Source organism: Acomys russatus, chromosome 15 (assembly GCF_903995435.1).
Source record: "Acomys russatus chromosome 15, mAcoRus1.1, whole genome shotgun sequence".
NCBI classification, from domain to species: Eukaryota; Metazoa; Chordata; class Mammalia; order Rodentia; family Muridae; genus Acomys; species Acomys russatus.
Genome location: NC_067151.1, coordinates 42543264 through 42570614, shown reverse-complemented (window position 1 = coordinate 42570614; position 27351 = coordinate 42543264). Strand labels below are relative to the sequence as shown.

Here is a 27351-nt window from a genome sequence, read left to right as displayed (position 1 = left end):
ATTTCTTAGAAGATACTAATAGTGTATACGTATGTGTGTACATATGTATGTACACTTTATTTTTGAGATATGGTCTCTCATAGCCCAGCACCTCAAAACTAACAGCCGTTCTTCTGCCTCACCCTCTAGGATTTTTGGATCAGAGGTGTGAGCTACCATGCATGCATCACTAATAGTTTTATTATTTTCAGGGTTGAAGCTAGCTAATTATACAGCACATTATAAAATCTGAGAAAAACTACACTTTGATTCACAGCACTCTACTGTGGTGATGGTAGACACGATATATTTTATTTTAATGTTACTTTTGTGTACTGAACTCAGTGACAGAAGTAGTTCAAAACCATAACCATCATGGTAAATACACAAGGACTTATACATTTACAATATATATGTAACATCCATTATTAAAATATATGTTATATTTTACCCAGTTTTATTTCATATAATAGTGAATATCAAAATAACTGAGAAACCAAAATCAGCATTTGAGTTTTAAATTTGGTAGAGCTTTATGTAGAATGTTTACCAACTTAATGACATCGCTGAACATCAAAATTTTATTCCTAAAGTATGAACAATGTAAAGCTAAAACTTACAAGAGCATTGAGACTCAGAAAGGACGTTCCAAAGTATAGTATTGACTTAACAACAGGAGATTGGTCTTTTGTGTATTGCCTAGCACCATGACTTTCTTTGTTAAAACAACCAATTAAACAAATGAAATGCATGGCTATTTATTTTTTGGTGATTTTCACAGGTGATCCTTTGACGTTGAGTTTGTCCACAAAAATGTTCGATCTTCTTCCACTCTCAATGGCTGAATTTCGATGACTTTTCTCTCTAAGAAATATACATATGACTATTAATACCATTTAAAAATACTTAATGGGTTATAAGTCACTGCAAGTAAGCTAAAAGCCACTGTAGTTTAGAGTTTTATTTTAAAAATTCCTCAATAACTCTAGACTATTTTATTAATACAAAAGTAGGAGTGGGCTGGAGAGATGGCTCAGAGGTTAAGAGCACTGTCTGCTCTTCCAGAGGTCCTGAGTTCAATTCCCAGAAAGCACATGGTGGCTCATAACCATCTATTATGAGATCTGGTGCCTTCTTCTGGTGTGCAGACATACATGCAGGCAGAATAATGTATACATAATAAATAAATAAATTTAAAAAAGAAACAAAAGTAGGAGCTTGCTGGGTTTGGTGGTGCACACCTGTGATCCCAGCAGCCAGGAGGCAGAGGCAGGTGGATTGCTGTGAGTTCAAGGCCAGCCTGGTCTAACAGTGAGTCCAGGACAGCCAAGGCTACACAAGAAAACCCTGTCTCAAAAACAAAAACAACAACAAAAAGAAAAACAAAACAACTAACAAACAAACTTGGATGGCAGAAGCAGGCAGATCACTGTGAGATCAAGGCCAGCTTGGTCTACAAAGTGAGTCCAGGACTGCCAAGGCTACACTAAGAAACCCTGTCTTGAAAAACCAAACCAAACCAAACAAAAAGATAAAACAAAACAAAACCAAAACCCCAAAACTACCCCCCACCAAAAAAGAAAGAAAGTAGAGCTACTTTCACCTAAGATATTCTGAATCACTTGCAGCTTAAACGGTGTTAAGGGGGAAAAAAACAAAACAAAACAAAGAAAAGATAACCACTAGTGATCTTTACACTTAATTCAGCTCCTGAGTTGTGCCACCCAAGTGGCAAAGGGATTCAACAGTCACACATATCTACTAGTTATCATATTGGCTGGCACGGCTTACCATGTGGGAGTTCACTTCTGAATACTCTCCTGGACAGAACTACTAAGAGAAAAAGCAGCTGCTGGGGCCATAGATTATAGAGCATCTGAAACATGCTGTACAGAACATGCCCTCTCTAACTGGGACCCAGATTTTGTGTTCAAATTTATCAGTGTCAGACTACAATGGTTAACCGTAAGTTTTCAAGGTGAGACAAATATTACCAAAAAGAAAGAGGCAAAATTTTAAGCCATTTACAGAAAACATTCAGGCTCTCAATTCCTAAACAAGTACTTCAAAGAAACTATGGCAGCATGCAGACTCCTGCGCCAAGCTTCCGATTTCCGTGAGGCTCATTTGTCCAGCGCTGGTTCCGCGAAGCCATCTCCAATCCTGCACTTTCTTAGAGCCTAGAATGGATTTCTATTTCAAGACTTGTTCTGTTTCAAGAAACTTAAAGATTCTCTCACTAACTCGAATTAACTTCAGGATATGTACCTAAATGTATAAAAGCACTCTAAATTTTAATATGTGGTTTCAACAAAAATATTTTTCAGTTATTCCAAAATCAATTTCAAAGAAAATTAAAGTTTTTGTAAAATTTATCCAGGATACCTACTGCACGTGAAATACCACATTACATTAAATATTTATACAATACTATTATATACTATAAAAGTATTTAAAGTTTATTTATAACTAAATGCTAAATTTTGACTTGGTAAGGAAGCTAAGTTTTCTAAATACAAAATCTTTCCCTTTATACTGTCTATATAAATATCTCAAACTTGTGTGGAATGGATGACTTTGAGCAGCCACATTAGCAACTGTTTTACAATATACATCAGAGTATATAATTTTTTCTTAGGATTTTTGCCATCTACTTCTTCCTGATAATTAAGTACAGTGCTAAAATATATTTGTTGGTTTTCAAAAACAAGTTTCGATTTGTATGGCCTACTTAGATTCAATATAAAGCTGCTACCTTTTTATAACCTGAATATTCTTAAGACCTTGATAAGAAGTAAGTTACACAGCCTTTTTTGTTGTTGTTGTTATGTGTTTGTGTATGAGAGTGAATGTACACGTATGTGTGGTAGGTTCATGTTCATGTGTGTGTGTGCGTTTATATAGGTCATACAAATTTTGGCTATCACTGTTTAGGCTTTGACTCACAAGGTAAGCTAGGCTGGTTGTCTAGTGAGACTCAGGGGTCTGTCTGTTCTTCCCCAGTACTGGGATCACAGCAGCATGCTGCTTTGTCAGGCTCCTTTTGCTTTTTAACATAGGTTTTGAGGATTAAACATATTACATGAGAAAAGCTTGCATGAGCCAGCTCTACAACCCAAGCCACATAACTTTTAAATCTTCTTCAGCAGCACTGCTTTTAGATATAATTTTTACCTCTTTTTGAGTTCCCGTGACACTGGAGTCTCTTGGCCCACACTTCGCAGTTTAGTGTTTTCTAGATTGTATGGCCGTCCAGTAGGCTTGTACTTCAAAACTTCATTTTGCCACTCGTCATCAAAAGCATGAGCATCGCCTGTGGTAGATGAAGGGGCCTGTCAGCGCTGCCTTGGGTCCTCACACACGCCACACAGCCTAACCTTACAAGGGGCAGGAAGCTTCCGCAATATTTCCCTTCTTATTTCTCTCCTATTCACTACCTGGCTATTGATGTGGGTTTTCACTTACCTTCTTGATTGTCCTATTATTCTATGTGAACTGGAGGCTTCACGTATAGTTACTTACGAGATTTCCTCTTGTGTCACCTGACAGTGACCATAATGCTCCCTATGTTCTTGGGCACTGCATCAGCAGCTTAGGTTTTTAGTCAGCTTTTCATGTTCCTAGGGACTTAAGTTTGTTGTCAACTAACCCAATCAGTTTATAATATCATGAAGTAGGTAAACTAATAAGATGCTTTTTAGATTGCCTTTATAAAAATATTTCAAACTTAATTACAAAATAATCAGTATACATACATATGTATTTTTTTCTTAAATTATATGTATATGTGAGGGTACAAGCATGGAAGTCCTTGGAGGCCAGAGGCATCTCTCTGGAGCTGGGGTTACAGGTACATGTGAGCCACCTCACGATGCATCCCACACAGGTTGGCCCTGGAACCCTGACTAGGGCCTGGGAGGGAATGAGAAATGTCAAACAGACACACATGACAGAAAGAGCTGGGGTCAGGCGGGGTGTAAGCGCTCTGTGGGAGTAGCACCACCACACCAGACAACATCACAGTAGGAAAGGCTGGCTAGTCTCCGCAGGAGGTCTCTGCACACAAGGAGTCTAAATCTGTAAATCCACCCAGGAGGAAGCTGCAGCTGCTAGTTTTTGTACACACTGATCAATCCTCCATAAATATTCACACCTGGGCTAGAGGAAGAAGGCTTTGCCAACTCCCAGGCTGATCCAGATGCGGAATGCCTTTGCCAGTTTCTCATGGGACTGAGGCCTTGCTTCTGGTCACGGCTGCGCCCAGATCAATGATACACACTTATGTGCAACCCCACTCACTTAGGGCTTCCTCTGCTCCCTGCATCCTGGAGCGGGAACTGAACTAGGGTCCTCCGTAGGAGCAGTATGTACTCTTTACAACTAACCCATCTCTCCAGGCAACACAGTATATCTTTTAAACAGATCACAGTGATTATAATTAAAGAAAGCTCAAGTTATTTGGCTTTCCTCTTATTGCTTAAGAATACTTTAAAACCTTTTTATCATTATTTCTTTTTGTGTGCATCTGGTCACGTGTTTGGCAGGTGCACTTTGCAGCCAGGGAGGGCAGAGGAGAACTGCGAAGAGTAGGCTCTCTCCGTCTCTCATGTAGGATACCCTGGGGGCTAAACTTTATAATTGTTAGGTTTAGTAATAAGTGCATTGATCCCTGAGCTACCTAACCATCCCATAAGAGTAATGTTATCTAATTCAAATAATGTTCTTTCTGAAATGATACATTAATTTAAGCTCTTTACTATGATAAAATAATTTATCCAAAGTAGTTCCTGAAAATATAACATATAGTAACATTTTAATATAATTTAATCCTATTATGACAAAAGCTTGATTCTTGAATATTTATTTAGCCAAATTGAATGCTTTGTCAATTGATAATGTAGTAATTTTAATATAACTTAAAATGAAAAGGTTAGGCACTAGAAGGGCTTAAATGTATTACATAAGTATCAAATATAGGATACCAATATTTACAATTAAACTTTTATATAACCACTTAGAATACTTTTGGAAATAATAGGCTTTTACAGTTATAATGGTGGATATATCGAACGCAGTATGAACAAAATAGCAAAATAAGTAAATTCAAAAAACAATATACATGCATAAAACTATTAAAAAGAAGTTCATCAAAACTTCAGTGGTATTTTGGGGTTGAAGTGATGATTGATCTCTTGTTTCTTTATTTTTACTTATTTATTTTTTTAATATATATGAATGCTTTATCTGCGTGTACACCTGCAGGCCAGAAGAGGGCATCAGATCCCAGTACAGTGGTTGTGAGCCACCATGTGGTTGCTGGGAATTGAACTTAGGACCTCTGCTCTTAATTGGCTCTTAACTGTTGAGCCATCTCTCCAGCCCCCTTTTGCTCCTTTAAACTTTTCAAGTATGCTTCTTGACAATCAGAAAAAATTAAAAACTCATTTTGTCTATTGATAATATTACTAAAAAAACACCTCAAAATCTTTCATTTTATCATTTTATAAAAAATGAATGGTACCTCACATTAACAAACGTTATTGTAAAACGTATCTGTTAGATGATAGAACCACAATTGTGTTACTTTGGCAGTCATTTCCTTTATGAGCTATTTTAATAAAAATAAAAATGCATCAAGTTCCAGAAATGCAGCTACTGTTTTAGCTTGGGAAATGATGTTTTTGTACGTGATAACTTACTTTCATTCATATTGATGAACTCCTGATTGACCTCTTCATCTCCCGTCTTGTTGTTCTTTGACTTTTTAATGACATGAGCTCGGTCATGGATATGATGACCAACAGCCATTTTTTCTAGTCCACTGTCAGAATCTCTCATTGCTCTTCTGGTTTCTTTTATCTTTAAAAAGAACAGTAAAATGTTCTTTAGCTAACATTTAACTATATTGGGTTGGTTTACTGAAGTCAGGCTGTAGCTTTGCTGCTCTGACGTCCATTTTTTTGTAGTAATAATAAATACAACAGGTAACTACCCTCAGCTCTACTATCAACTAAGTGTGCTAATAAAATCTCTAATACTTCTTCAACTGTTTACAATGTAATCTTTTCCAAGTTGTAATAAAATATTAAAACATGTTATATAAAACTTAGTTATACAAAATAGTCATATAAATAAGAAGTTATATAAAACCTTCAACACTGTCTTTGACAATGTAATAAAAGCTATAAGTGTAACTACTTACTCACTGATTATATTGATGGGCTTGTGACTCCTACGTACCATCTCCATGGAAGCATCACTAGACTGTTTATGCTAGCCAAAGATTATAATTTGATTTTCCATGTGACATCTGTAATTATACTTGCTTTAAGACTTAACTATGTTCAACAAGTTAAAATAGTAGTGAATTTGTTAAACAATGCAAACATATCACTAATGGGTATGTTCATACATCAGAACTGAAAACAAATTACATTCATTTTGTTAATCTAAAATCTTATTGTCATACAAGGCATGGAGAAATGGGAATTTTCCTATCACAGTTTGTAGAAGCCAAGACTTTTCTTCACTATGGGTTAGTACCTTACTGATTTTCAAGAAATTATTGAAAAAAAAATTTGTGTTATATTTATATTCTGGGTGTAATTAAAAAGAAAAGAAATAAAAATCTGGGTGTGGTGGTGCACTTGGGAGGCAGAGGCTGGGGAGCTCTATGAGTTCAAGGCTAGGCTAGTCTGCAAAGTGAGTTCTAGGCCAGCCAGGGTAGTAAGACCTATGCCAAAACAAACAAAAGAACACATAAATTAAAAAAAAAAAAAAAAAAAAAAAAAGAAACCTGGGTTACATGTAGAACTTGAATACATTTCTGCAACATGCTACTGAGAAAGGTCAAGTTGTGGAAAACACTACAATAATGATTCTATCTGTATAAAGTTTACAAGTAAACCTATAAAAATATGTTGTATTTTATGCTGTATTTATAAATAATAGATTAAAAGTGCAATGGTATGATGAGCTCCAGATATCGGAAAATGGTTGTCTCCTAAGAGACAGAGAAAGTGATTTCAGAGGAATACCTTAGAAGATTCATATGTTACACTCATGCCCAAAAAATAAAAGGAATTATCTAAAAAGAAATAGAGAAAAGTGATGATTTAACTAATCTCTGAGGCAGTAATATGGGTTTTTTTTTTTCTTTTTCTTTTTCTGGTTTTACGAGACAGGGTTTTTCTGTGTAGCCCTGGCTGTCCAGAACTCACTCTGTAGACCATGCTGGCCTCATACTCACGAGTATCTGCCTGCCTCTGCCTCCCGAGTGCTGGGATTACAGGAGTGTGCCACTATGCCCAGATGAATATGAGTGTTTTATACATCCCTTCTGTACACTTTAAACATTTTATTAGCTTAACAACCAACTTCATACATAAAGTATAAGAAGACATTTATTTCATGGAACAAAGGCTTCTTTAGTATCTATCTTATCAATGTATAAGCCTAACAATGACCAGTGGGTAATTAAGTGAAGGAGGTCACGTGCATGGGCGATGAACAAACATTCCACCAACTAACTGCAGTTGGACTTGACGAGTCCTCATCACCTTGCTTTCCTCCCATCCCTGCCACTGTTAGACAATATACTTTTTCTATAACTTAATAAAGCAGTAAGAATTTTAAAAACACTCAATGCCAGGCATGGTAGTTCACATCAGCGATTCCAGACTTAGGAAGGAGACTGAGGCAGGACTGGGGCAGTGTGAAGCTCGTTGGAGCTATATAGTAAGGCTTCGTCTAAAAACATCAGTAATAAAGACTTACTCCTCCTGGAGCCCTTCGAGTTTGACTTGCGGCCTGGAAAACCTTTGGTGGCTCATCTCCTACTTTGGAATAGGTCATAACAGAGGAAGAACAAAATGAATGACCACTGGGATCCATTGAAAGATGACCCTAGAGACAAGGAAAATTGAAAATTAAGATTCTAGTTAAATATGAAGGATGAATGCTGAGAAGCAACAATATTAGCTATCTAGTTGATCCAGATGGAACCTGGTGAAGGAGAGATAAACCTGTTTTTTAGGATCCCAAGTGCGGGATCGGAACGGTCTCATGAGAGAACAGGTGAGGTTAATTCACTAGAAGAGCAACCACCTCATACAGGAGCTTAATTGTTGCCAGCTGAAAAGATCCCATGAACAGACCCTGGGAGGAGATAGATAAATGAGCCCAGAACTGGAGGCGGGGCTTTTTGGAGACTTGGGATAGATCTGGCTGTTCATGGCTGCACTTCAAGACTTTCCTAGACAGAACCGCTCGAGGGAAGGCTTTGGGGCTCCGGCTCCTGCTGAGGTTCTGGGTTCTGGTTACCCCAGGTTCCAGCAGAAGAAATCCTGAGGCTCACACCCAGAGAATCATCCCTCGGAACTGATATCCTTATGGTTTTGTTGTTGTGTCCATTAATCCTCATTTCCTATTGTTTTGGTTAGTCGGGTTATAAGTGACGTATGCTCGGTCACTAAGTTGTTAATAAAATATATTGGTTAAGAAAATTGAGCCTACAACCTGGTATCCTATTCACTTATATTTTTGGTGCGGCTTAGATTTAAATAAAGACGCTAGAGTCCTAGTCACGGTCTATCCCTTGTACAGCCTTTCCAGTCAAGATCAAGTGAATTAGGCATGTAACAGACACTTTTGTACTTTCTTTGGGTACCAGACTGCTACATCCCCAAAGCCATTGCTAATGCCCTAGATGGTCGCATGCTTACATGATCGATCTCTAGAGTTCAAACTGGACCAGAATGACAGGCACAGGTCACATTTGGGTCAAAACAGGCTATTTTATTTGATGTCACCGTTATGAACAGAGCAATAGGTGTAGCAGTGTTTGTTTAAGATATTTAGTGTAGGGGTCTAGTCTAACATCCAGACCATTTTTGTTTTCAGAGAATTTTTAATATAAAAGCTTAGTTGCTAACATGCATGCATCTTGTGAAGTAAATTGGCAATAATAAAATAAGCAAATTAATAGAAAATGTTCATTTATAATAAAGACTCAGAAGAATATTTTGAGATTGGACTTAATCATTTAAATGTTTGTTTCAAGTATAAATTATGTAAGTATTATATATATGTATTAATCATGTAAAATATATATGGTTAAAATGTTTGGAGGCCAATACAATATAGGATATCAATAACAAAATACTGTTTTTAGCAGTTTATTTTTAGTACTTACAAAGTTTCTTTGTAACTCCTGCATACTATTTCTCATATTTAACATCATCTGATCCATTGTCTGGAAAGGGTTGACATCTGTATGCTACAGGATATTAGGAGGTAGATCATTAATACCAGAAAAGCAAATAAATATTACCAAAGCAGTTGAAAAAAAAAACCTCTCAATTTACTGTGAGGTAATCATGCAGTAATCAACTAGGCAAAAATAATTTAATGAGTATAAGAATCATTTGTTAAAGAAAAGGAAGCATATGCAAACTCTCAAACGGCCAACATAAAATAGAAAATTATAGCACTGCATAAATATACACAAATTATACACTTATGTATATGGAGTATACACACACACAGACACGTTTGGGTATATATACATATCATCTTTCAGATTTTTAAGCCAGAGTTGTTCTTTTCTCCTCCATGATCGTGTCATCTTCTTGTTACTAGTCCTTACAGTTCAAAGTAGTCTCTGGGCAGACGGTACATACTGCTCTAGTTTAGGACCCGAGTTAGCTTCCAGCAGGCAAGCAGCTTGCTAGTGCCTGTGTAACCTCCAGCTCTCACGAATCTGATGCTCACTCTGCCTTCGTGTGTACAACACCGACCCCCCCCCCACATAAACACATGCTTTTTAATAAGTCACCTGATTGATCTTCATCATCACACTCTAAAGTGCTGGGTTGTGGGCTCATAATTTACTACTGTCTTTGTGACATGCTGCTTTGTTTCTGCCACTTAGTCCTTCAGAGAGGACAAACGGTACAGCTGAAACTTCAGACACCAATAACTCAAATTCAGTGCAAAAGAACAAAAAGGAGCTTTTCGTGAGAATATAAGTTCAGACATTCTAAATGGACTGTGTTCTCACCCTTAGACTACCTTTCAGTGTTAAGAACTAGCAAGGCAGGTGGAGGCAGGGGGTTGACAAGGTCTGCCACGGAACAGCCATGCTGGTGTATGAGCAAGAAAAGCCAATGTGTCCTTAGCAACAAAGTCAGAGCGAAAGATGCTGATCTGAGTTTCCCAAATGTGCTTTGTCACCTAGTGGAGAGCCGTGGGTATGGGAAGTCCAGCTTCCAAACACAATTATCAAGTCTCTTTCATAATTAAGTGAATGTTCTCTCTCTCTTTTTCCATTTATAGAGATTAATTTTATACATGTGATTGCTTTACTGTACCCATCTTGATAGAAATGATTTTTTTTTTTTGGTTTTTTCGAGACAGGGTTTCTCTGTGTAGCCTTGGCCATCCTGGACTCACTTTGTAGACCAGGCTGGCCTCGAACTCACAGCGATCTGCCTGCCTCTGCCTCCCGAGTGCTTGGATTAAAGGCTAGAAATGATATTTTTAAAAAGATATTTGCACCTCTCTTTGGCCCTCAGACTATTGAAATAATCAATAAACTGGATTTTCCTCAGGAATTTTTTCTTTTCTTTTTTTTTTTTTTACTTATTTTTCTGTTTTTTTTTTTTTTTTTAAATTTATTCTTGTTACATCTCAATGGTTATTCCATCCCTTGTATCCTCCCATTCTTCCCTCCCTCCCATTTTCCCCTTATTCTCCTCCCCTATGACTGTTCCTGAGGGGGACTTCCTCCCTCTGTATATGCTCATAGGGTATCAAGTCTCTTCTTGCTAACCTGCTATCCTTCCTGTGAGTGCCACCAGGTCTCCCCCTCCAGAGGACATGGTCAAATATGAGGCACCAGAGTACGTGAGAAAGTCATATCCCATTCTCCACTCAACTGTGGAGAATGTTCTGCCCATTGGCTAGATCTGGGTAGGGGCTTAAAGTTTACCTCCTGTATTGTCCTTGGCTGGTGCCTTAGTTTGAGCGGGACCCCTGGGCCCAAATCTGCCTATCATAATGTTCTACTTGTAGGTTTCTAGGACCCTCTGGATCCTTCTACTTTACTATTCTCCCATGCTTCTCTCATCTAGAGTCCCAATAGGATGTCCTCCCCTCTGTCCCAGTTTCCTGGTAAGTGAAGGCTTTCATGGGACATGCCCCTTGGGCTAGTATGCAGATATAAGTGAGTATATACCATTTGAGTCTTTCTGCTTCTGGGTTAACTCACTCATTATGATCATTTCTAGCTCAATCCATTTGTCCACAAATTTCAGGAATTCCTTGTTTTTAATAGCTGAGTAGTATTCCACAGTGTATATGTACCACAGTTTCTTTAACCATTCTTCTACTGAGGGACACTTAGGCTGTTTCCATGTTCTGGCTATTATGAATAAGGCTGCTATGAACATGGTTGAGCAAATTTTCTTGTGTGCTGGAGCATCTTCTGGGTATATTCCAAGGAGTGGAATAGCTGGGTCTTGAGGAAGCCCTATTCCCAGTTTTCTGAGCTAGCACCAGATAGATTTCCAAAGTGGTTGTACTAGTTTGCATTCCCACCAGCAATGAAGGAGTGTTCCTCTCTCCCCACATCCTCGCCAGCATGTGGTGTCGCTTGAATTTTTGATCTTGGCCATTCTGATGGGTGTAAGATGGAATCTCAGAGTTGTTTTGATTTGCATTTCCCTGATGACTTAGGAGGTTGAGCATTTCTTTAAGTGTTTCTCAGCCATTTGATATTCCTCTGTTGAGAATTCTCTGTTTAGTTCCAAGCCCCATTTCTCAATTGGGTTATTTGGTTTTTCCTCAGAAATTTCATAGTGGGAAAATGAAAAGGCTAAAGCCTGGTGTGGCCAGTGAAAAAGTATGTCTCCCAGGAAGAGATGTCACAGGACTGACAGCGTCAGACTACTTTGCAGGAGAGACTGGAGTGGAAACAGTGATGGGACTACACATTTACCAGGACTTCCCTCTATTTACATCAAAATCCCAGGAAAGGACCGTGGAGATGGACCTGGGGAGGTCTCTCTCTCTGCATCTCTTAGTTCTTGATGCGGCAGCATCAGACACATCTCTTCTTCAGCTTTTCACTATTACTCATCTGTCTAATGGCTTACTGATGGTTAGTGGGTGAGCCTGGCTGGTTACTGCTGTCAGGCCCAGGCTCTGACCCTAACAACTATGGTAATTACTTTAGAAAGCCCATGTCTAAGCACTTGAATCAACTTTGTTTCCGGTACAAAGCTTGAAAGCCATTATGGCAGTTAGTGAGATGCATGCAAACTCACTCTGAGTTAATGAAAGCATCTGTTAAAAAATACAGCTAAAATAATTTGTCTCATCATGACACGAACCATTCCACCAAACCTTCCAAAAGGTGCAAGAGAAAAACTTGTTTCCTAAAAAAAAAAAATAATAATAATAAATTTTGTTTGCATTTATTGTATAGGCACAGCTAACACATAAGAATGCATGGCATGACCATGGAGATCAGAGGCACCGTCACTACAGAACTGCCTAATAACAAAGAACTCAGTGTGCACTTTTAAAATTACCTGCTTATTACTCATTGTAGAACCTGCCTGACTAGAAAGTAAAGAAGCCATAGTGCTACTGAAAATATGACTATTTTAAGTAAGGCAACTGAAAGAAGAGTCATTGCTATAGACCAAAGCAGACATTTCAAAACTAATTAAGACAAAGTATGACAAGAATAAGGCATTTTCTGTTGCCACTCCATTTTTTCAAAGATCCACTACTTCTGCCATTACCAATTAAAACAAAAAAATTTAAGCTCGCTATTATCATTACCAAACAAGTGGATGTCCTAGGTAAAAACGGGTGCTTCCTAAGGATCAGTTCAGAGAATATATGTTTTAGAAAGGGTAATAGAAGTTTTTAAAAAACATGTATTTTAATGTATACACAGATGTTTATGATAGGCAAAAACAAATTAAATATAATAGATGAAACACCACAACAAAAGCAACTTGGGGAGGAAATGGTTTATTTGGCTTAAGCTTCTAAATCACTGTTCATCATCAAAGGAAGTCAGGACCAGGTCTCAAACAGGGCAGGAGCCCGGGGGCAGGAGCTGATGCCGAGGCCGTGTAGGAGTGCTGCTGACTGGCTTGCTCCTCATGGCTTGCTCAGATCATAGGACCTCCAGCTAAGGGATGGCACCACCTACCATGGGCTGGGCTCGCTCTCATCAATCATTAAGAAGATGCCTAACAGCCAGATTTTATGGAGGCATTTTCTCAATTGAGGATCCCTCCCTTCAGATAACTCTAGCCCATGTTAAGATGACACAAAACTAGCCAGCACAGATGGGATCTGCGGTGACTGACGATGGACGTAGGTAGCTAAAGACAAAAGAACTACTATTTCTTGTCCCCATCTCTCAAGTGATGGGACTACCAGTTTGTACCACCATGTCCAAATAAGTTATCTAGCTTTAAATAACAATTCTTACAAAATAAGCAATTAAGTTAAAAAATGTCTCCATAAAGAACACACAGTAGGGATGTAGTTTAATTGGTAGGGTGCTTACCTACCATACACAAGGCCCTGAGTTTGATTCCTACCATTACTCAGTGTGGCAAATTTCTCAACACCCTACAATGGAGAGGTGGAAACAGGAGGATCAGTGAAAATGTTAGCACAAACACAAGAAAATGGCATTGCTGATACTACTTGTGAGCCTCTGTTTTCCAACATAATATGGGATGACAATTGCACAGGAAATAGCCAAGTAAAGAAAAAATGTATTATGGTGTTGATATGAAATTTAGATTTATGTCAATTTGTCTAAAAATATCAGTTTATTTACATAGTTTATTGCTAAATAAAACCTTATTAAAATATTCTTATAAGATTTTATATGAAATTTTATTATAGATTCAAATAGACTTAAACAAAATTACATTTTTTTTTTCTTCTTTGTTTTGTTTTGTTTTTGAGACAGGGTTTTTCTGCATAATAGCCCTGGCTATCCTGGACTCACTTTGTAGACCAGGCTGTCCTTGAACTCACAGAGATCCACCTGCCTCTGCCTCTCAGAGTGCTGGGATTACAGACATGAGCCACTGTGCCTGGCAAAATTACTATTTTAAAAATGCCTGTTGTTTTATTGGTTCTGCCATTTTTAAACCTAGCAGTAGCAACATTTCCTATTTGCTATAGTATATTTTTAATTTGGGCCCCAAGTTCATATACTTTACCTACATATTTTAAAAAGTAAGATTGGTGTGAGGTTTTGTTGTATGGTTTGTTTTAATTATTTTAAAATATCTTTATTTTATGTATATGTGTTTTTGACTGCACCATGTATGTGAGTTGTGTCCTCAGAGCCCAAAGATGTTTGAATTCCCTGGAACTGGAATGTAGGCAGCTGTGAGCCACGATGTCCAGCACTAGGAAATACATCCCACTCCCCTGGAAGAGCAGCAAGTGCTCTTAACCTCTGGGCCATCTCTCTAGCTCCTCAATTTATTACATTGCATAAATCCTTTAAATTTAGACACAAACATGCCAAAAGCTATAACATACTATAGGGAAAAGGAAAACCACATCTCAGTGTACATTTTAAATGCACAAAATGAATTTATGTTAAAAGAATGTTTCTTTGACAATTTGCTGTTACAAGATAAAATGTTTTCATTTTAAAAATGACTGCTGTCCTTCATGTGCCCTAAAAGAACTGTCAGTTGCCCAAACACTCTCAGAAGTTGAGAAGTATGTATGCATTGTTGTTAGCTTTTTAAGTTAGAGATACACTGTTGTAAGGAGGAATGTCTACTACTCTTTGATTTACATGTGAGGGCTATAAATACTATCAAAATGTATTACCATATAAAAAGCTGTAAGACGTATGTTCAAGGTTTTATAAACAGGCTTTTAAAATATGATACAGTAAAATTGCCACATACTTTATTTATTTTTTTGGTTTTTCGAGACAGGGTTTCTCTGTGTAGCCTTGGTCATCCTGGACTCACTTTGTAGACCAGGCTGGCCTCGAACTCACAGCGATCCACCTGCCTCTGCCTCCCGAGTGCTGGGATTAAAGGCATGCGCCACCACGCCCGGCTCATTCCACACACTTTAGTAGATGCATGAGCACTACGGTTTCTGGGAAGATGCTTAGAGATGATCAGTTAAGGAGGAAAAGGCAATGGACTGCATATGGAAGGTTAGTGTAAAGGAGCTAAGCATACTAAGTCTACCAAATGTCCATCATCGGATACATTAAAGCAGCTACTAATAATGTGGGACAATTATTTCTTTTATGAAAATGCTTACTATTATAATTGTGTAAGGTTACAATATAATATTTTAATATATAAAATATAACATGATTAAAATGAGATAATTATTTTACCCTTTTGATTCATTCCCTTAGTTAATTTGAAATGGCTACCTTGTTTTACAATAAACCTCAAAATTTCTCCTATTTATATGGAACCTTATACCTTAATTAAAAATTCTTCATATTGCCTCTAGAAGTCATTAGTATAATCTTTAATGAGTTTAGGTTCATTACATTTCAGATATAAATAATGTGGAATTCGTCCTTCAAAGGCCCAGCTTATTTTATCACGATGTCCTCTAGATTCATCTATATTTTTACAAATAAAATTGCTCTTCTTCTAAAGGATAAATAATATAACAGTATGTGTATACCAAATTTACTTTATCCATGAAGTTGTTTTCTCCTCTTGGAAATCATGAATGATAACACTATACTGACTGTGAGAATGATTTATCAGTGACCTATATCCCCAGCTCCCATTTTAAGTTTTCCAAGGAAGCATCATACCATTTTAATAATGGCTTAACTAATATACACGACCACTAGCAAAGCATAAGTATTTCTATTCATCCTTCCCAATACTCACTGAATCTTTCACATTTTTGATAAAAACCAAAACCAAGAAAACCTCTTAAGTAGATATGCGGTGATGTTTTCACCTGCATTTCTGTACTGATCAGTGATGAGCAGTTTTCATGTACCTATCGGCCATTTGAATGTTTTGTTAGAAATGTCTGTTCAGGTTCTCTGTCTGGTTTTAGAAGGGTTATCCATCCGCCTTTCTCTCATTTATCTACTTGAGCTCCTTATGTTCTTAGATGCATTAACTACATGGTTGCCAATGTTTTCTTCTATCATACAGACTGTCTCTACTTTGTTGTTTCCTTCACTGCACAGACATTTTAATTTGATGCCATCCCATTTGCCTAACTCTGCTTTTGTTGAGCGCATTTCAAGTGTTCAATGGGTATGTGGCCTGAAGAAGCCTGTCCTGTTCACCATGTGAGGACAGAGCCACAAAGTAAGGACCAAAACACAAACCCTCACTTACCAGAGAAGCCAAAAACATGCCCCCTTCCCCAGAATTACCAACCCACAGAATGGAGAAATAAATGTCTAAAGTCTAAAAGCTATTCAGCCTAAAATACTTTGTTATAGCAGCCCAACTAAACGTGAAAACAAGAGACCAATGATTTTAGATTTTCATTTAAATGTTGGTCTTGGACTTTCCTTTTTATTCAGAATTATCTTCCTGTCTGAATTTCTTATTTAAACATGACTTCTATGCAATCACATTTCTTCTATGTGTTTTCCTTACTTATAGCTATTTGTATAAACATCTTCAATGCATTTGTTTCCAGCAGAATTATAAGTAGTTCTATTTATATGCTTACAAGTAAAGTAATAAGATTGCCTTTTCTTGCTTAGCTATGAGTAGTTCATTTATGCATGTAAACCCCAAGAGACACATGCTTTCTATAGTTTCAGAAGACACAAAGATATTTTAATATTCAAGTAATTTTCAATATTCATAATTAATATGCTCTTTTACTGTCAAATTTTCCTGGTATTAATTTTTAACTTTTAAAAAAATAAATTAAACTATGTATATGTTATATGTATGTACATAACTTAAGTGTGATTGCTGTTATTTGAAATGGTACATGCAATTTTATTTACCAGATTTTATGGTGATTCAAATTATTTTGCTTTCTTTAAGCTTGTTGCCCAGAAAATATAAAATTGTTTTTCTAGCATAGTCTAGAATTCTGTGAATTGATCATATATTTGCAGAATTCTAAATATATTTCAATTGCAATTATTCTGTAATTGCCATTCCTGAGGCTGAAAAATAAAAAAAAAAAATGCAACCCAAAATGGATAACACATATACGTAAAATTTCCTTTTCTTTTATTGAATTGAGTATGTTTGTAGCCTCCCAGTTTAGCTCTCAGATGATTCTGATGAGAACATGCACTTACACAAGTCTTCTGAAATAAAGAAGCTTAAGGGTTCAGTGAAGATAAAACACCATGCTAGATTTTATGACTATTTACACTTTTGAAGTACGTGGTGCCAGGAGTTCTTGTTGGTTTTAATTTAACACATGGGAGAAGTTATCAGGGAAGAAACATACAAGAGACAATGACTTATAATTGTATAACCATACGATCCTAAGAGTTTTAAGAGCACAGTGTAATTCTGTACCATTAACAATCCACCGATCCAGGTTTTAGCTTTGCAACATGCCTAACGTCTATAATGTTTTTGTCATGTTCTTACAGAGCTTTCTTGTTGCTTGTCTTTAACTTACAGCTAAGGAATCTTCACCATCATCTTGCTCTCTGTGTTTATGGGTTCTTCCTCTACCATCAGGGATACTGAGCAAGCTTCTTCCAAAAGGTTCAGAGAAACCGCTCATCATGTTGCGCATACTTTCTCGGTGTGCAAGAAAAGAATCACTGTTGAAAATACAGAATACGGGAAAATAAATGTTATAGTTTAGGGAAAACTGGCATATAAACACTACAAAGAAACTCGGGAGCTAATATATTGTTAAAACAAACTATTATAATTTAGAAGAAGTATTTAATAAAAGACCTTGTATTTATAAATACAATTATAAATGTAAAAATCTTACCTTATTTGCTATCCAATATATTTATTATACTAATAAAATACACTTTTATTTCATGTATAAAAATGGTAAATCAAATTATCATAACATAAGTAGTAAAGATGAGGAAAACTGTTGGTGTGGTGGCGCATGCCTTTAATCCCAGCACTTGGGAGGCAGAGGCAGGTGGGTCACTATGAGTTCGAGGCCAGCCTGGTCTACAAAGCAAGTCCAGGACAGCCAAGGCTACACAGAGAAACCCTGTCTTGAAAAAAACAAACAAACAAACAAAAAAAAAAAAAACAAATAATCAATCAAACAAAAAAGTTGAGGAAAACTGAAAAAAAAAAAAAAAAAAAACAAAAAACAAACCCAAAACCCAAAACCAAACAAACAGGTAAGACCACTTTGGGACATCCACAACATAATGAAATTGAATGTGCATGAATCAGCTTATTTCAAAGTATTTTCTTTTTTGAGATAATTGTGAATGATTATTTTCCTGGTTTCTTTTTCTGCATATTTGTGCCTATATATGAAAACCACTGATTTTTGTATATTAGTTTGGTTTCCAAATTGCTTAAAGTGTTTACTAGGTCTAAGAGTTTTCTGGTAGTCTTTCGTGGTCTCTCTTATGTAAAGGGTCATATGAACTTCAAGTAAGGATACTTTGATTTCCTTTCCTATTTGTATCCTTCTATATACTTTGTCATATTTAATACTTGAAGGACTGTACTGAGTACGGGTAGAACAAGGGCATAGCTTTGTTTCACTCTTGTTCTTAGTGGACATGCTTTGAGCTTTCCTCTGACGTTGCCTAACAGGTTTGCCATTTGTAGCCTTTGTTATACTGATACATGTTTCTTCCATTCCTGGCCTCTTGAGGGCTTTGACTGTATCTACTGAGATGGTCATGTGACTTTCCCCCTCCAGTCCACTCATATATTTATTAGTCTGCATGGCCTAATCTACCTTCGTATTTTAGGAATGAAGCCAACTTGATTATGATGAATGATTTTTGTCAAGTGTTTGAATTCAGTTTGCAAATATTTTAGTGGTTCATCACAGAGACTGACCTATCATTTTCAGTGTTGTTTCCTCTATTTTGTTTTGGTATCAGAGTAATCCTAGTTTTGTAAAAAAGAGCTTGACAGTATTTCTTCTGTTTCTATACTCTGGAGTGGTCTGAGTAGTACTGGTTTACTTCCTATTTATAGGTCCAGTAGATTTCAGTATTGAATTCACCTGGGCTTGCACTGCTTTTAGTTTGAAGATTGGTTTTTTTAATTACTGCTTCAATCTCAGTGCTTTTTACTGATCTATTTAAATCATTTATCTCATCTTGGTTTAACTTTAGTTGGTCATATGTATCCAGAAATTAATTCATTTTATGTAATTTTTAAATTTAGTTCAAATAATATTTGAGGTGCAGCCTAAAAATCTCTGGAATTTCATTTCTATCTGTTGTAATGTCTCTCTTTTCACCACTAATTTCATTACTTTGTGTCTTTTATTTTCTTTGGTTATTTTGGTTCAGGGTTTGTTGATCTTTATCTTTTTAATCCATTTAAAAAATACATGGTTTCTTTTATTTATTGTATTTTTCCATTTTTACTTTACTAATTTCTGCAATGTTATTTCTTTCTAGCCACTAAGTTTGGGCTTAGAGTGTGTTTGTTTTTCCAAGGCCCTATAGTGTATCATTAAGCTATTTGAGGTCTCTTTATTTAACGTAGGCACCTGTCACTATAAACTTCCTTCTTATAGGTGCTTTCTTTGCACCTGACAGGTACTGGTGTGTCATTTTCATATTCTCTTGGATACAGGAGTCTTAAAGTTCCCTTCTTGGTTTCCTCAGCGTTCCAGCCATCGTTCAACAGTCTGCTGATCAATCTGCGTGAGTCTGTGCTCGTGCTATGGTCTCTCTTTCCGTTGGGTTCTATTTTTAATTCCATTGTGGCCTAGAGATAAAACAATTGTTTCAATATCCTGTGTTTGCTAGGACTTGATTCATGTCCTATTGTAATCTATTTTAGAGAAGGTTCCATGGGTTGCTGAGAAATGGATGTTCTGAAGATATATGTCAGGGGCTCAGTTGTTGATGGGGAAGAGCATTTTTTGAAGGCAACAGATAGAAAAAAGATTTGTTTTTTAATTAAGGTATTAAGACCATAAGTACTGACAGGCTTGCACTTGCTAGTTTTGTCAGGCTTGGTATTTTCTTGTTCCTAATTTGCCTAACTATTGCTTCCGCACAGCTCTCCTTTCCTACAGACCTGTGGCTGTTTATCTTTCTCTTCAGAGCTGGCTTAGTGATCACCACATCCTTGTATTAGTTTGTACTGGGGGAAGCTTTTCTTTCTCTTTCCTTTATGGCAGTGTTGCTGGCTATCGTTACCCGGACTGACAATCTTTTAGAGTTTGAAATAGATCATTCCAAGCTTGCCTGGTTCCTAAGAATTTCTCTTGAGAAATCTGCTTTTCTTCTGATAAGCCAACTTTATATGTGACTCATGTTTCTCTCTTATAACTTTAGGTATACTTTCTTTGTTCTCCATATTTAATTTTTAACTATTTCGTGTGAGAAGGGTTTTGTTTTTTGTTTTTTCTAGTCTTACTGGGTTAAAAAAACCTAACTACCTCCTGTTCCTTGACAAACATTTCTTTCTCTAGATTTGGGGGATTTTCCTTTATGATTTTTCTATAGCCTGGCCTGTGAAGCGAGTCCAGGCCTGCCAGGGCTCTGCTACATAGAGAAACCCTATCTTGAAAACAAAAACAAACAAACAACCTCCCCAAAAGGTTTTTATACCTTTAACATGAAACTCTTCTACATCCATGATTCATAGATATGGCCTTTTCACTGGGTCCTCTAGGTCTTATATTCTTATATATTCTGTTTGGATTTTCTTATTAATTTTCCTTGTAACCGAATGTTCCAATTCATCCACCTTGCCTTAAAGCCCTAATCTCGTCTCCCCTTGACCCATTATATTGGTGAGGCTTTTCACTGAGGTTTGTATTTGATTCATGAATATTTCAGTTCCAGCATTTCAAATTGATCTTCTCAATTTCTCTTTACTAAATTATTCTTCATATCTCATATTCACCTCATTTCATCCAGCTGTTTGTATTCTCTTGGGAATTTATTCATCAAAGTGGAATAGAAGGGGAAAAAGGAAGAGAGAACGGAGAGAAGAAAAATAGGAAAGAGAAAAAAGAGACTGTGAATAGTTAAACTTGCACTGGGCATTAAGTAGAGTAGGACTAGAAGTAACCTGGAGAGCCTAGGACGGGAGTCCTCTGAATAGGGTTTCTTGCCTGCTTGCAGTTTCCAGCCTTAAGCATTCTTTCCTGGGTTCCCAGATGCAAGCCGTATTCCTGAGTAATACCACTGGCACTCCCCTTCAATGCGAGGAGACAGTGTCGCTGACTGAGGCAATCCTTCTAGGATACACTCTGGATTCTCTCTTGTTCTGCTCTGTTAAGTTTCCTATTATATTTAACTACTAAAACTAGATTTTCTTCAATAACCCAATACTCATAGCTGTATTTAACTTTCCATGGTTTGTTTCCCAAAAGAGTATAGCAAAGCATGTCTGCATGTTTTCCATCATCCTCTTCTCCCTCAAAAAAATTCTAAAAAGCACAATTGCTTCACATGTAATTGCTTTAGGATTAGCAAATGCTTAACTGGATCTGTGTTTGGAGTACATGCAGGTGTCTTTGTTTTCTTTGAATTCAGCTTTGTTTGGATATAATTTATACTGAGTAACTGTACGGTTTTGAGTTTTCAAACACGCATAGTCTAAGCACAATTACATCATCCCCAAATTTCTATTATAAGCCTTTGCAGGTAATCGTCTCCCCCCAAATCAACTTACCATTAATATACTTTGTGTGAGGTTTCCATCATCACGATGAAATCAGTTAGAGGACTCATTTTACTCATAATTTCAGAGTGGTAGAGTAGGGCAAAATGCAGAGAAGACGCTCATGATAAAGTGTTTAGGAAGCAAGCAAGGAGAGCATGCACTCCATAAGCTCTTCTCCTCTCTGTCCTCTCTCCTCTCCTTTCTCTTCTTCTTCTTCTCCCCTTCCTCCCTCCCTCCCCTCCCTCTCTCTTTCCTCTCGCCCCCTCCAGCCTGTTGGGACAGTGCCACCCGCATTCACAGTGGATCTTTCACCTCCACTAACCCTCTCCTCATGGACATCCAAAGGTGTGCTTTACTAATCTAGGCACTTCTCAATCAAGTCAAACTAACCATCGAGATTGCATATCACAGATGCTATCAATATAGTTTTGCCTTTTTCAGAACCTCATTTTATGGAATGATATAGTGTGTCATCTTTTACATCTTGTTTCTTTGACTTAGAATGTTTTTGAAATTTATCTCTGCTGGTCTAATCACCAGATGTTAACTAAATCTAGCATACATATGTGATTACACCATAATATAGTCACAAAACCATTTCTAGGTTTTTGTCTGTATGAATAAGGCTGCTGTGGGTATCCAGGTGCTAGGCTTTGAACATAAAAAGTTTCATTTCTTTTGAGTAACTATAAGTACAGCTGATGGGTTGGATAGTGAGAGCATGTTAACTTTATAAATGCTGTGTACCAGGCACTTTTAGCACTGTATTTCTGCAGGAATTTGGTATTGTTAGTTTTTTCAATTTAAATTATTTGAACAGTAATATCATCATTGTGATTTTATTTTCTATTTGTCATTTATATAAGTAACCAAATGAGTGTACAAATATATCCTATCACATTTTAAAATGTTTGTCTTTGTTGTTGATTCTTAGGAGTTATATAAACAACTCTTTGTCTTTTCATTTTAAAACATCAACCACACAGCTTTGTTTTTCCAGGTTGAGGTCTATTTTTATCTTTGTTCTGTTTTGTTCTGAGATAGGGTCTCATGCACCTGAGGCTGGCCTTGAAATCACTAGATAGCTGAGAATGGCCTGAAGTTCTGATCTCTCTACCTCTATATCCAGACTGTGAGGATTATGGACAGCTGTCACTGTGTGGTGCTGGGGATCAAATCCAGGGCTTCGTGCAAGTATGCTACCAATGCTACCAACTATGCTATACCGCCATTCCAGGTGCTCAGCTTTGACCACTGATTATTACCTTGTATGGTATAGTCTATTTATAACAATTTCTTGTCTTTTCTTTCATCTCTGTTTAAAACTTAATTATGTTAGAGATATAAATTTGATGATAATGTATATTAAGAAATTCACTTGCCTAAATATGTGTGGTAGACAACTACTCCAATGGTATTCAATGGTCAAATACCTGGTTTAGTGTTATCAAGTAACCTCTTCCTCCCTTGAACATAATAAGCTGGACATCTGGACCTGTTTTTTAAATGGTTGTAATGGAATAACAGGATTTCATATCCAAAATTACATATTTAAAAGACCAATCTTTGTGTTAGGTGCTCTGTAATGCACATGGCTGGGAAGGCTTGGGGAGAAGTCTATATGAGGGAACTTACAAGCACATTTTCTAAAGCATTCAAGAGCCATGTGAGTGAATTTGAAAACGGATGCTCACTTAGACAATACCTCAGGTTCAATAAACTTGACTGTAGCCTCCTGAGGTTTGAGTCAGAACTACTCAACTAAGTTTCTTGATCAACAGAAGATATGAAATAATATTTTAAGATTCCATAAGCTACTGCAGCAATGAAAACGTATACACTTTACAAGAAGACGATCTTAAACTAGTGGGCAGCTGCGCAGGCATGAGAAGCCCACGGAACTCCTGACCAGCAGAATAACATAGTCACAGGTCCTGGGAATTAGGTTATGATTATGTTTACAGGAACCAGTATTCTGCCTACAACAAACATGTTCCTAAAATAACATTATTTAAAGTAATTTAAAAAAAATCAATTTTACCAAGTCTGCATAAAATGTCCCAGAAGACTGAAGTGCTGTAAACCTGGATTGTGATTAAACTGCCACTGGTGTAAGCTGAATGAAATGTGTATAAATGATTAAGTGAATTCTTTATTAAAGAATATAAGCCTGAATTAGAACAAACAAACAAACAAACAAACAAACAAAAAACTACAATGGTCCCAAAGCATCAGTCTCTGCAGAAATATCCATCCCAATATCAGCATTATCTCTGCTGAGGCTGAACTGTAACTATTATTTCTTGTTATAATTCAAAAGGAGACTTTTCTCTTTCTGTCTCCCTTCTCTTCTCCTGTCCCTCTCCTTCTATCCGTAGGGTCCCACTGTCTATCCCTGGCTGGCCTGGAGCCCTGTAGGCCTCTGCCTCTAGAGTAACTTGATGAAACGCATTCACTACCACGCTTGAGTCTCTGTCTTTATGCAATTTTAATGACTGTTCTGTTACCTCCATTCTGCTACTAAGCCTATTCAGTCAATATTTTTCTTTCAAATATAATTTTCAGTTGTAAAATATCTAATATAATAAATACATGTATTTATATACATTATAGATAGATATGTTACATATAAATTTTCACTTCCTTTGTTGAGATATTATATTTTTCTTCATTATAATCATATTTTCCTCACATATGGGGCAAAATTAAAACTGCTTTAAATATTTTGGCCATTTTTCTATTTATATTTAATGACATTTAAGTGATATTTGATAAATGATAAATGGTATTTAATTTATACTTTAATGATAAAGTTTATCTGAGTAACTTCAGGATAAGTCTTTTGTATAGACTTATCCGACATAGTCCTATTTTTCTGTTAACTAACTTTGAACTCAATGCACAGAATGTAGCTATTATGTTGTAGAGGTTCTGAATTTTGTTATATTCTTCAGGAATGGTGAATCTTCCCTAAGCAGGTAATTAATGTGGTTGCCTTAAAGTTCAAATTCTGTGTCCTAAATGGGAGATTAAATCTTCCTTGATTCTTGCATTCCCTTCAGTAAGCTGTTGAGTCTGATTTATGCATAAGTGATTAATCCTAATACAGATCTGTACAGAACGTATCCACAGAAAAGCTGTCCAGCTCTCCCTGTCAGAATGCTGTACACTCTCACCCTCAACCCTCCCACTTTTCAGCGGCTATAGTAGTACTGAGCTCTGTCCTTGGTTCTTAGGCCAGAAAGACTTTTGAGTCTTCTAGCAGCATTGGCTGCTTTGCATGGAGCATATGGAGCTTGAGCCCAGGAAGAATTTTCTTTTCCTTATCTATTGGGTCCTCTTCAGAATAAATATATATATATGCACTTTGGACCATTTCCCAAAACCTTCTCCAGAAAGCTGTTTTGTATTCATCTTATACTTGAGTGTTATCTGTAAGATCCATGGGTCTAGTTAATTTTGGCACATAATATTTTTATTTATTTGTAAGGCTTTTTCTTTAATGATAAGGTTTATTTTAAAAAAGAAAAATAATAAGAATTAGGAGTAATATTTTAAGTAGGTAATCCCAACATCAACAATGGCATTTATTTAATGAAAATAGTAATTACTATGAGCAATTATGAAATACTACTCAAAAACTTCTTGATAAACGAAAGGCTACTACTTCACTGTTAAACAATGTTTACTGAATATTTTCTAAATTAAAGTAACCACTAGAGAAACTAATTATTAGGTACAAAGTTAGCATCAGGTACAACAGTGAGCATGATCAGTGTGTTCTACTTCCCTTTATGTTCCTAAGGTGTCAGTAGATGGCCTAGAAAGTTTGCCACCTTAATGAGTTCTTTAATTCATATTAAATAATGAATGTTCATTTTGTTAGGATGGAGTAAGAGGTGAGGGCCAAAGGACAGATAACTTGAAATATAAGTTCATTCTTTTCCTTCTTTATTTCCAGATGTGTTTACTCTGTATAGTGGTTATAAAAAATAAATTATATGCATGCATCAGTATTATGGTTACTACTACTACTTTGCCTTATAGTTTTGATAATGATTGCCTGGGTCTGAAGAAAGCTAGGAAAGTGTTGAGGAGTATGACTGATGGGCCTGGAGGAAGAGTGCTGTTTGATGTGTATGCCTGTTTGATCTGTTACTATTTTTGACCTGAAATCTTGAGTTCCCTGCCTTTGCTCAGAGGGTCATCCAACAGTTTAAATTACACTCCTGCTAGACATTTTTTCTAAGATACTAATTCCATATCAAACTACACATTTAATTAAGGCATTACTAGTTTTGTTATAACTAGGCACATAATAAGCTCAAACGCCCACAGAAAACTAGATAATAGTGAAACCTGTTTCCACTTCTTCCCAAGGCCTCACTTATTTCTCTGGGAAACATTCACCATTCCAAGTCACCTGAAGTGTTCAGCACACACCATTTCTTTGTCTCTGCCCCACTTTTGTGTTGATAAAATGAGACGTCCCTTCCCAAACAAGACCAGTACTGTTAATGAAGCAGGCAGAGAAAACAAACCATGTCGCATGGCAACGTCCAACTGCACGGGAGCAGCCAGCATAACTTTTCCCCTCAGTGCTGTCCAGGTGACAGCCTTCACTATATGAAAACTTGTTTTAAACAGTCTCGCACACATCTTTTATTCCAGCAATGAAGAGGAGGTGGTGGCGGCGGCAGGGAGACTTCTGTGAGCTCAAGGTCAGCCCGGTCTACAGGCCAGTAGACCTGGCCAGAAAGGTCTACATAGTGAGACCTATCTCAAGCAAAACAAAATAAGGAATAAAAGAACAAACAAACAAACAAAAAACCCCTGCCTGTTTCTCAAGTCAGGGAACTGTCACCCTGTAAAACACACCCCGCCCCTACCTGAAGCTAACGTAACTAATTCTCACCAGAAGTTCCACCAAGATGGCAGTTATGGTCACTAGCTAAGCCCTGCACAGGAGGGCTTCAGGTTCGAGGCCACCAGCACACTAAGTCATCTCAAATCAACCCTGTGTGTCCTCAGTTAGTTCAGGATCCAGGCCGTCACCTTCCATCAGCAAACTCTGCTCACATAACGCCCCTAAACCCTCCTTACAGCCCCCAATCCTGCTCAGCTCACCCCTTCCGTGTCCTCCATTTCTCCTTGCTGTATACCCTCAATCCCTCTCCTCAAACCCCGTATCTTGATCTCGTCACCTAGTGACCCCCAAATCCCTTCGACTCACGGCCCCTTCTCCTCATCCTCACCCCCCACAGCCACTTCTCCGCGCCTTCCGCCGGGCGTCCCCCTCGCCCCCCACAACCTGCAGGACCCAGTCCCCTCGCCTTTCCTGGCGAGAGCGGCGGGGACACTCACGCGAAGAAGGGGTCGTCCTCAAAGCTGCTGCTCAGCATGCGGAACATCGTGGCTCTGCGGTGGGCGGCCAACAAGGGTGGAAAAGGGCGCAGCTCACCCCGCCGCCACCGGCTCGTTCCCCGCTCGCTTCGCGCGTCTGCCCGCGGCCAAAGCCGCGCCCGCGACT

At 37.4% G+C, this 27351-nt stretch overlaps 1 protein-coding gene across 3 annotated transcripts; it reads right to left on the bottom strand.

The window, feature by feature from the left end:
* Nucleotides 1–203: 203 nt before the first annotated feature.
* Nucleotides 204–27351, bottom strand: Mlf1 (myeloid leukemia factor 1). Of its 3 annotated transcripts, XM_051157275.1 has the most exons (8): nucleotides 27186–27351; nucleotides 17644–17791; nucleotides 12372–12416; nucleotides 9173–9256; nucleotides 7756–7884; nucleotides 5679–5838; nucleotides 3154–3292; nucleotides 211–843 (listed from the first exon to the last, which is right to left on the bottom strand). In XM_051157275.1, exons 1-8 carry the CDS (start codon nucleotides 27230–27232, stop codon nucleotides 738–740), a joined length of 858 nt encoding a protein of 285 aa, XP_051013232.1. In that variant the 5' UTR covers nucleotides 27233–27351; the 3' UTR covers nucleotides 211–737. The 3 variants fall into 3 exon arrangements, with proteins under 3 accessions (XP_051013233.1, XP_051013232.1, XP_051013234.1); XM_051157276.1 differs by lacking the exon at nucleotides 12372–12416 and having other exon boundaries at nucleotides 204–843; XM_051157277.1 differs by lacking the exon at nucleotides 12372–12416 and having other exon boundaries at nucleotides 755–839.